This window comes from Sinohyriopsis cumingii, chromosome 3, assembly GCF_028554795.1.
Source record: "Sinohyriopsis cumingii isolate HCF-2022 chromosome 3, ASM2855479v2, whole genome shotgun sequence".
Taxonomy (NCBI): Eukaryota; Metazoa; Mollusca; class Bivalvia; order Unionida; family Unionidae; genus Sinohyriopsis; species Sinohyriopsis cumingii.
Genome location: NC_142963.1, coordinates 35,674,863 through 35,687,017, shown reverse-complemented (window position 1 = coordinate 35,687,017; position 12,155 = coordinate 35,674,863). Strand labels below are relative to the sequence as shown.

The 12,155-nt window shown below is 34.0% G+C and overlaps 1 protein-coding gene across 3 annotated transcripts in view; it reads right to left on the bottom strand.

Moving 5' to 3' along the window:
• The window catches only part of LOC149802676 (nudC domain-containing protein 3-like), a 29,006-nt gene extending 17,556 nt beyond the window's left edge, over positions 1 to 11,450 (bottom strand). The window contains exons 1-2 of one of the 3 annotated variants that reach the window (XM_089952055.1): positions 11,319 to 11,432; positions 4,753 to 4,770 (exon numbers count right to left, since the gene is read on the bottom strand). Coding sequence is in view for 2 of the 3 variants with exons in the window: in XM_089952053.1 (XP_089808179.1) it covers positions 11,319 to 11,425 (107 nt within the window). In the remaining variant the exon portion in view is untranslated. Of the gene's footprint in view, positions 1 to 4,752; positions 4,771 to 11,318 lie in introns of all 3 variants that reach the window. The other 2 variants (XM_089952053.1, XM_089952054.1) reach the window with 2 other exon arrangements.
• Between the last annotated feature and the right edge of the window lie 705 nt (positions 11,451 to 12,155).

Here is a 12,155-nt window from a genome sequence, read left to right as displayed (position 1 = left end):
ATATTCAATAATAACTTTAAATTCGAACACAGCATCATAAGCAGCATGCTTACTTTTATTTCCACCACTATTCATTTTGCCTTAAGTTTCTAGAAAGAATAAACTTAAATAACTAATGATAGTGGTTGAATCCTATTTATACTTTATCATAAATTTTTTAATTGGAGGTTTGTTATTAATTTGTATTGGATATTTTTTTTATCATTCCTTTTTACTACTGGTTGCTCAATACAGATAACATAAAAAATGATTGGTCATCAGTGTGGACATTGTTCAAGCAGGTGTGACAGTTATAACTTTTAGAAGAAACCTTGATTCCTATCTTTTCTTATTAAACAATATATCAGAGTCAGCATGAATTAGTAAATTCACTGGCATTATGCGCCAAAACAAATCCATTATCCCTGAGGCATTATGTATCATGGATTAAGAATAGCGGTAGTTATTGTTCAAATAAGCCTCTTTGCTTTATAAACAACTTAACAATAGTAAAAGATAAACAGTGACTGTAGGTGCTCAGTTTTTTCCAGTACATCAAGTGTGCTTTTAGCAAAATAAAGGTGGCTGCCTTTTACTTCAAAACACACCTGTCAAAGAAATCCCACAAATTATATTATCAACAATTATGTTTCTGTCATAAATACCTTCAGAATCATAATTCATACAAAAGATTATTTACCAATTGTTTGGTTTCATATTAATACCAAAATAAAGCTAGAGTGCATTTGTACGGTAATGTAGAGTTTAATGATCACTGATTAGCCAAGGGTTAAACACTTCATTGCATTTCTTTTGGAATGAGATACACAAAATCATGGCTCTAATATATGTATGGCTGCATTTTTTAGTGGATGGAAATGATTCAAATAGAAGTAAAGTACAGTAATACCCGTCTTTCCATTCATTATCATACCTGTAGAGTTTTTAAAAAAGTGCTTGTTTGACTTCATGACAGCATATACTGTATGAGCTAAAGTGGCATCATTAGACATATGATCTTATCTTCAGTGATCTACACTAACAATAAATACCAGTAATTGAGAATTTAAAACAAAAAATCAAAATTTTCTAGTCTAGACCTTAGCTATGGATAATCTGACCCCTCTTTTTCCAGGATCTTTTTCTACTTCTAAATTTTTGGGCTTATGCATGAGTCTATATGGCAGTTGTAGCAAATCTGTCTTGCTACAAATATTGTTAGCTCTGGTTTTTTTTTTTACATCAAATAAATACAACATACAACTTTTGGGCACAGTATCTTTAATGGTAGATTGAGATGGTAGATACAAGGATTTAGTTCCCTTTTAACGTTTCTCAAGTACTATACAAGTAGACAAGAATGTAACACTGAAAACAAAAATCATCTGAATTAAACAGATTTCAAATCAAAAGTGCTTCAAACTGGTCTGTTGACATGGTCTAATTTGCAAAAGTCTATCAGATGACAAAATGTAATCAATATCACTGTCTCAAAAGCTTTATGGAGAATGAATTTGTCCGCATGATTTAAATTTCATATTAATAAATTTCAAGGGGAGGGGCACACTTTTTTTAAAAGTCTTACAATTTACATCTGTTAAAAAACAATAAATAACATATCTTGTCAAATACTGTTTAAATAACCTTTCCTTTATATACATGCCTGCGAGGCATTGAATTGCTAGGGAAAATTATAGACGCAAATTAATATCTAAGAATAACTAAAACAGATAAACAATAAACATTTTTTTATGAAAATTATATTGATAACAATCATCAGCACAATTATTTTTTTGTGGAATAAAAATAATAACTGTAAAAAAATAATGCACATCTATTTACTACATAGTACTAATACATATATCTATACCCCAACAGTGTGGACGTTGAGGCCACGACATTGTAGCTAGTTGATACAATGCACTTAAACATACTAAAATCAGTGCTTAAAAAAATCTGATAGTCCAACACATGGGGCCTCTCTAATTTTAGATCGGCCTGTCCTATATTCTAAGTGAGGTACCCATCGGGTCTGTGGAAAATAATTTTAATTTGCCTGAGGAAACTTTGATCACACTGATGTGCAAATGTATTTTCAAGATGTTGGCATACCTGCCATAACATGGCACTATCTGATTCAAATCAGATTTCCACTGTCCTTCAAGAAATTGAGATCTGATTTTAATCAGACTAAAGCATGGTGTGTCATGCTAACAATATGATTTTGTACCCCCAAACCCACTGACACAGTCAAGGTTTGAGAAAATGTCTTATATATAAATATCTTAAAATGTGGTGTGTATGAATGGTAAACAGTCATGATTGGAGCTGATGTAAAACTATCCCTTGGGCAGTTTAAATAATGGCAATTACAAGCAAAGAGGTCAGGTCATAAACCACCATTTCACACATTACTTAACTGGTTGAAAATAGCTAGAGATGTGTTTGAAGGCTGTAGTGGGTGAGCCCATTATGCCAATCTGCATAGGTAGGATCTGGAAGTGGCATGACCCATTATAGGTAAATCAAGAACAAAAGTGATTACATATCATTGCCCTGAATGAGAATGTTTAAGCCACATGTATTATATTTTTGACAAGTTTGTGAACAGCAGCAACATTTCTTTGAAGTCAGATTTAACTGCATATATAGAATGCAAAGCATGATCATTTCACTTGTTGGAATAGTGTTCAAGTGTAATTCATTTTTTAAGCAGATTTAGGAAGCACTTAGCTATCAGCAAAGCCAAAAACAACCTCTAAGTTGAGTTTTACTTTGTGAAGCATGCCAGCGTTATGATGAACACTAATGATACTTGTATTACCTTCAAACCCCTTTTGAACCCTACTGAATTTATATTCAAATTGTAGTTACTGTGACAATATTAAAAAATGGGAAACTTTTGAGCATGTGAAAACTGGAGTCCAGGCTTGTGGAATTTCAGACAGGGCTTCTGTCTAAAGTCAATTTTCTTTGAGCACTGAAAAAATATTTCAATTACCTAATGAATGTAACGGATGTTTTAATGATTTTGAAAAAAGAAATGCACATATACCAACACTTTACAGTTGCAAATCAGACTTCTTATTTGAAAATTTCTTCACGTATTATATTTTAAGTTTCATATTTTGTTTACTTAAAACATATTTTCACAGATAAATGAGCACTATAATGCATTTTAAAAGTTGCCTGCAGCCAGTTTGTGGTGGTTGGCAGGAAATACATGGACCCAATAAAGAATTTCTTCCAACTGTTACCCTGACAGGTATGTGAACCTCTTGACTATATGTTTACATATGAGTCATTCGGAATGTGGTTCTCTGAAATGCTCAAATGCTGCAGTAATAGGACATCATAATACATATGTACTGTATGAAATTGTTACCTGTTTATATGATCAAAGGGATGTTCTTTCAGCAATAACTTCTCAAAGCTTAAGCCATTGAAATGAAAATTTCCACTGGTGTATATTAATTGCAATTTTTATTAATATTTTAAAAAATAACCTGCTAATAGCAGGGAGTTACGTTGTAGAAGAATGTCAGTCATTTGGAAACTTTGGTTAATTTTTAAATGTTTTTATAATTTAATTTCATTCCTTCTTTTAATGTTAAAAAATAAACATGCATATTAAAAAACATTCACAATTCTTTCTATTAAATGCAACTAATGTTAATGGAAAATGCAACATTATCATTTGTAGAAATAGTCCAACAACGTAAGACCTCAGTCTTGATATTTATGTTTTGGGTGTTGAGGTCTTACTGCCTAAATGACGGTGCTGTGTAGCATATTTTGATGTAGACTGACACTGTAACAAAAGTCAAATTTTCAGGAATATGTCACACACTTGACAGCCCATATTGGCACTTTTCTACAAATTGAAGTTATAATGTATTAGTCAGACTTTACTTACTTTGATGTCTTTTTCCTAAGAAATTCAAATTCTTACACAAGCAAATGGACCCGTTTTCAAATTTCATTGGCCTACATTTCAGTTGGACAGAAAACGATTCAAGCAGGGAATGCAGAAATCAGGTTAAGCTGAAGTATTATTCTTGAATGAAATGAACAAAATATATTATGCCTATTGGAAATGTAAGAAACATATCCCCCAACAAGAACCTATATGAACATACTTCAGCATACCTCGACTACAGCTGCATTTCAACAAATTCAAACATGTGTCAACAGAACATGAAATCATCCATTTGCTAGTATCAGATTTTGATTCCACCAGGATAAAAAAACAGCACAGTAAGTATATTAATCACACATCAATTTGTGGAAGAGTGTTGGTATGGGCTGCCAAGTGTATGAGATATTCCTGAAATTTTGACTACTCATCCCAATGTCAATTGACATTGAAACACGCTATAAAAAGGCCATTATTTGGGCAGTAAGACATAGCACTAAAACACAAATAACATGAGATATGTCTTACACTGTAGGACTACTGGTGTCGGACCAGTGACAGCCAAGAACCAGTGATGGCCAATCTCATTTTTTATATGAACACGTGCATTACATCACTTCCAATTGGTAATTTTAAGAAGAAGAAAATAAATATATGCTGAAAAAATAAATACATGCTCCAAATTCAACAAGTAAGCTGAAAAACAAAAAAAGTATAACACTATTCCCTATGTATATATACTGTCTGGGGGGGTCATGACCTTTGACACGGCTAGTCTATCTATGATGTTTTGCAGTTGTCACAGCAAAAATATATAATTTGTCCACCTGCACAAACATAATAAATAAATATCTTACCTTCAATCATGCCATATCCTGAAATAAATAATAACACTCATGTTTCTTTTGTATCTTATAAATTCCAGTTTCATGTATTGTCATGTTGTCTGCTTCCGTAACATGGTATCCTCATGTACTAACTGCATCATTTCCTGTGCTATAGTCTTTATCATTATTTGATACTGAGTACTGTCCCTTTTCAAAACTTAACTTAGACCAGTTTTAGTTTTTTCCCTTGCACATATTATACCATAGTAATTAATCAGTAACTTTAGCAAATTTTTACTGAAATACTTCTTTGCAAACCCACAGTCATGTATTCACATCCAAATAATCTATATCCAAGTAACATTGTGGATAGACTTACACAGAATACAGCTATTTTCCTGTATGTATGCAGTTTAAAATGTAGAAGTTTATACACAAATGTCTAACAGTTATGTATGGTACAAACAAATCTGACATAGTCAAAGAATGCCCGTGTTTTTGTTCTTTAGGCCACTGAGTCAGTTGTGCTAAGCAGTGAACTATTGTTGTCATTGCTGTGGGGTTAACATCTTTTTTCAGCACACAATAGGAAATGCATGGCGGCTAGTATTAATGTTGGAGGAAGAACCCGGGAAAACCCCGGGAAGAACCACTGACACATGAGAAGCTACTGGCATGCTTTCTCACATATCCACATTAGCCGAATCCTAGACTCTAACCCATGCAGACAGAGGTGAGATGGCAGTGATCCGTAACGGAGGGTGTTTTAGACCACTCGGCCACCCCAGTGAACTATTAATATTCCACATCATACTCCAATAAATAAAATAAGGCATGCCTATATTTTAAGATTTGAAATGGAGTCAAATCTCAAAAACAGATGCTTTGTTTTCTTTCCATTCAAAAAACAGAATGCAAAAAAGGCAGAGCTATCAATTGGACGAGCTTGAGGCTGCTATTTCCGAAGTCAAGAGGCAGATTGACAGTAACAAAAGCTTCCTGGGATTTCAGGATCCCTCAGAAAACTACTGACAACCATGTCCAAGGTCTATATAATAACCATAAAACTGGACCAAAGAGGATGATAACTGAGGAAGAGGAAGCTGCATTGGTCCACTACTTAGAATATATGACTCAACAAGGCTTTCCAATGTCTCGGATGATAGTCAGGCAGTATGTAATAGCATTAGTTAGGAAAAGTGGAAACCAGACCTTATTTAATCTAAACTGAGGTCCATCTGATCAGTGTTTCTGAAAAAGTTTTGAGAGACACAGAAAACTCACTTAAAAAGAGCCAGAAAGACCAGATTGTTCCAGATCCAGAATGGCAAATCAGAATGTGATGTATCAGTACTTCACACTTCTAAGGAATATTGTTGACAGACTGGGTTTGAAAGATAAACCACAGTGCATATTCAATGCAGATGAGACAGGTTGGAGCAGTAAGGAAATGGCACATCAGAGAGTTCCAGACACAAGAGGCCAACATGCCTACCAACAAGTTGTATCATCAACAGATCATATAACTGCTCATTTATGCATCTGTGCTAATGATGGATTCTGCTAACCTTGTCTGAATTTTAAAAAATCATATTCTCATACCACCTACAGGGATGCTGTACTCAACAATTGGCACTTTGCTTATAGTGAGTCTAGTTGCATGGATTCGGAACTATTTTTGGCCTGGTTCAAGGATCTGTTTCTTCCAAACTGTGGTAAAGAACGACCAGTTCTACTTGTCTATGATAATCAATACAGTCACATAAACTTGCAATTGGCAAAGGTTGCATGTGAAAATGCTGAAATGCTTGGTCCACCTCCACATACATCCTACAGCAGGGATCACCCTGGGCTTTGGCAATATCGCAAATTGCATTTTTTTCCCGTTATTGGTACCAAAATATTCCACTGGCGATTTTTGTTGCTGATAGCCTTTTTGGGTTTTTAATTTGTACATTCAATCATGGATTTGGAGTGGATAAATTCAAAGGGTCAATGAAAAAAAGCCACAAACTTGGCTACACAATGCACTGGAATCTGTTACATAAACAAATCCTTTGTTCGTATTGACAAACCCATCTTTAAAGTGCATTGTTACATCATAATCTGCTTATGTTGACATCTGGCTTAGGTACTGTGTGCTGCGATACACTCAATCATGCTACCAGACTATACCTACAATTGACCGACCTCTGAAGATGCGAACAAAAACAGCTACAAATAATTGAATGGCTAATCCTTCTGGTTTTTTTAAATAAATATACTAATAAAATAGTTTTGCTAAAACTTCGGAGAAAACTGATTACCTCTGAAGTACCAATTGCTGTGTATAAATACAAAGCAAATGGAAAAAATCTCAATCACAATTATATACTGTCGACAGTGCAACATTAACATGGGTAAACATAAGTTAGACACGGCATGTTCATCATCATCTCATCCTAACAGTAAGTTAACAAAATTAACAGCATTTGGATTTAGTGCAAATTCACCAGACAACACAGTCACTGAACCTGATATTAAAACTGGCAGTCCGACATCATCTGCATGTAGTGATGGTAGTAATGCTTCTCAAGTGCAACACCACATCATGATGAATGGGTCAAAAGTTCCCTAAAATTTCTAGACAGCTGGAAACTTGTGTGTCCGGGACTGAGATATGATACGAAGTTAAAACAGATGTTCTGTTATATATGTATCAAGGCACAAGTCGTAAATTCATTTACAACTGGCTGTCATATTTTGAGGAAGAAGGAGTGTGTCACCAAACATGAATCCAGGAGGGGTAAGTAATATATGCTAATTTTGCTCATTGATCTTTTCCTTTTGCTGTCAATCCCGTGTTACGACTGCAGAGACTTAAACTATGCAACAAGAAATAGCAAAACAAACAAGTTTTGCATAATTAAAAATAATTTATGTCTCAAAATACAAGAACAAAAGAATTAAATTAACTGAGAGCATGGTGAATGAATTCCTTGTTCCTAAAAGTCCTATCAATTCCAATAGTTGCAAGAAATGCGAATACGTTCCAATGAACGAAAAATTTAAATGCCTCTTCTGTGTTGAAGTTTCAAATGTACATAAAGAATGAATTAATTTCCAAAGAATTCAAATAGTCATTGAATAAATTTAGTTATACCATACCACACAGTACAGTTATTCTAAATGTTTTCAAAAGTCAAGTCGGGAGATTGAATCTGAAAACAGGCAGATTGGGACCTACCAGCGGGAAGGTTTTTTTGCGGCATCTATTTAAGCATCATTTTGACTAAATATTCTCTGCTTTTTCCAATACACATGAAATTTTCAAAAAGGACACGCTGTTTCTCCCTGTGGAGTGCCTTATTTGCCCCCCAAAGTATCCCCATTTCATATTCTATATAATAGCTGAAGGTTAGGCTTCAGCCTATTCAACATACTTCAAAAAAACTGCCTATTCTACAGTGAGTGGAAGCATTTGCAATTGATTGATAAATAAACCATGCCCTTTTTGTTGTATCTAAAAATCCCTAAAATGGGTGTGAATTTATGCTTATATATTACGGTACATTAATGCCAGGTGTTGACTCGTGTAAGTTTCATTGTTGGGAATGGAGATCATATTTGCTTGTCGAGAAAATTCTACAGCATTCAGTGATCATTCTTGGGATTTAGGAAGCAATTTACTACAAGCAAAGCATGTAAAGCAAGGCAAAAATAAATTTCAGAAACTCCTGGTTGACAGAGATGTACTTTGTGATGCTAGCCATGGGGGGGGGGGGGGGGGATTTAATTACTGAATGCATGAAATTGATGGTCAAATTACATGTCACTTATCTTACATTGCAAAGTACGATAATAGGTTTTTATAATTAACATGTCATTAACTAAAGTTCCTTACAAAACTATTTGGAAAATAATATACACAATATAGATTTGCTTAATATCCAATGTTTCTATTTTTAAAAATGAGTGAGATACTGTAGATGTCAGGAAAGTAGATATTTTACATTTGATAATGCATTTTTTTCAGGTGACAACAGTCATCCCTATGCACTAATGGTGATACGGGATGCAAAGACCATGGAAGTAGCGAAGATCGCTGCTATTGGTAAAAGTAAAAATGCCAGTATCAGTGCCATGAGGAACAAAGTAAAAATGCCATTATCAGTGCCATGTGGAATACTTTCTTTGCGGCTTACTACCACACGATTATTCCAAGGCTGTGTATCATACATGTATTGAAAATATTATATTATAGCTTGTTAACTGTAATATTTAATATTCTATGGATTAAAATGACAGTAACATAAGGAAAAACATGTACAACCTTAAAATATTTATTGTGATGTTACATCTGTAGTACACTGTGATTGCTGCATTAATGCCAACTACTTCTTGCTAATTATATATATATATATATATATATATATATATATATATATATATATATATATATATATATATATATATATATATATATATATAATCTGAACATGTATAATTATAAATGAAATATTTATGGCATAAAAAATTAATGATTATTTCCATTTCAGGGTGCCACCCAACTCTCAGACCTTAAAGTAGATATGTACACATCATATGCATTCAACAAGTGGGCAGCCCTAAAATCATGACGAATCATCATGTGACATTCTACAACATTTTAATAGTGCAAAACAGTCACGTAATAATTTATTCTGTAATATTACAGCTGTATTGCTTGTTGTTAATAAAGTAATAACTATCCCATCTTTTGCAATTTTCATTGCCTATTACATTAATAGACTTGGAAGAATATTCACTACTTGTTCTGGTGACAGTTTTTGAAAATTGGCGACAAAATACTGAGGTTGGCGATTTTTTTGCCAACTACTTTTTAAAAGCCAGGATCATCCCTGCTACAGCCCCTTGATACTGGTATTAATGGTCCACTGAAACACAGATTTAGCACACTGGCAACTAACTTTGGCTTTATTCACAAAAATCAAGTCTTGAATAAAGCCAAATTTCCTGCAATTGGTCAATTCTATTCACCAGCTAGAATTAAAGTATTCAGAAAAACTGGAATATACCCAGTCAGTCCAGATGCCATTGACAAAACACACCTGATACAATCACACTTTACCAAGTTGCTGAAAATGTACCATGGACTTCAGCTACAAAGGTAACTCAGCCCATGGTTGTGGATACAATAACCACATGTGGTCCTTTCATTGGTGGTAGCCCTCTAGTGAAAGAAGGCCTGATTCCACCATCACTCTTTTACATATTTCCTCCAGTACCAACTAAACCTCGGGCAGCCAAAACGAAGCTTGTTACAGAACCCAGGGTCATAACAACTGATGATTTTTTTTAAGCAGTTAGAAGAGAAGGATAAAGAGGAGAGAAAAAGAAAGCTGGAAGTTGAGAGAAGAAAACAGAAAAGAGAGACAAGGAAGAAGAACAAAGAAACAGAGAAGCCAAAAGAAATCAAAATTGAAAGAAACAAAGAGACAGGCACAGGAGTTAAGAAACAAAATGAAAAATAACAATGTTTGCAGAAGCTGTAATCAAGAACAGCCACTACTAGCAGACAAGAAAGATGAAGGTATTCTCAAGATAGAATGTGACAACTTTAGCATGTGCTGATGATGCTGTTGAATCCTTCTTCATCTGTGAAAACTGTTGTGTAAAACTGTGAAGTGATAAATATATATTAATTATTATTATTAATTAAACTTGGTATTTGTGAATAAAATATCTTTCATCAGAAATTATGGACATTTAATAAAGATGAATGGAAACATGAATGCAGGTTAATAAATTTGCATTCTAAAAGCATGTAAAGCCTCATGCTGAATTCATTTTCACCATTTAACAGAAAAGTAGAATGCTATTGTAAATGTCCAAGTAATGTTTTATGTTTAAGAAGCAAATGTCACTAATTGAATTTTGTTAATGTTTGCTTAGCAATATTTGTAGCTGACTTGTTGACTTTGTTGCTAGTTTTCCACTGTCTCTTTCCTTGTAAAATACTGCTTATCCAAGTTATAATTTAACTTATTATTTTTGTTGCTACTTGTTAGCGACTGGGGAATGAAGTAAATATTTCACAATGAAATAAATGTTGCAGCATGGAATAGTATGTAATAAATCAAATGGCAATAATAATAATAATAATAATAACAGTAGTAATAATAATAATAATATGTTGAGGTCTAGCCTCACAAAAAAAATGAATTACAATGGAACGTTTCCAACTATAAAGGATCAGGTATAAATATATGCCGTTATTTAGGCAGTAAGACCCATCACCCTCCAGAAGAAACAAATATTGGGTGATGTGTCTTACGTTGGAGTACTAAATTCAACGGCTATATTTTGTCCTTTTACTAAGTTAATATATTAGTGTGTTTCAAATTTTTAATACGTTTTAGGTTCGTAATATGGACAGGTTTGTTGTCGTAAGAAATGGATTTCATAACGGCATTCTGAAGACTGAACGGATCAAAAACATATGAAAAATTGGCCGTCACTGGTCCGACGCCAGTAAATATTCGGTACGAAACTGCACTCTTATAGAAATATAATGCGCTCACACAAATAATCCGTAAGATGTAACAACATATCACCTTCTGTACAGAAATCCCATGATAACGTGAAGAAACTTCTCGATTGTCTCTTCATTTTGAAGAATGCCTAGAAGAGCTGCGTCGTACCTTTCGTCGTACCTCTCCATTTTGAATATTTGGATATCTTCTGACAATATCCGCGCTTAATATACAAAGGATAACGTGCAACGAAAACTCGGTTACGGACCCTCTGGAGTTTGTTGTAGCGTCTGATATTGTTTTCTTGCTAGTTACAGTTCCTTCTAATAACATTATTTACTTCTGCTTTCTTCAACAACGCAAATTACACAGTCATTTCTCATCGCGTGGCCATATCCAATTAAGTACCTGCTGATCACCAGCAAGTTCTTTTTCTCCAATCATTTCTAACGTCATCAGATTTAGATAAATTCATTTTAATCCTTACTATTCCAAAAATATCCCAAGCGGAACCAACTTCTTTTAAAGTAGTTACTGCTTATATAACTGAATATTCAAGACACGATTACCAGCATCTGTGTTTAGAAACAAGTCCAAGGGGGGGGGGGGGGAATGGGCAATATCAACCGGTCTCAATCCCTAAGGGGCCTCGAAAAGCCATTTTTAAAAGAAACAAGTATGAAAATAATTCGCTTTGTACTTTTCAATCTTTATATATTCAATTGTATGTGCATGTTTTGGTATTCGATTTATTTCCAAATATAAATATAACCAGGGCCTAGGGGTCTCAAACTCTCGAACTGTCCCGAGCTTCTCTCAAAATCTGAAGGGACCTGTTTAGAAATAGATGTAGTCTATCTAACAAGTCTAGTCTGATTATAATCATAAACTATCATTTTACTAATTATCTATATCTTT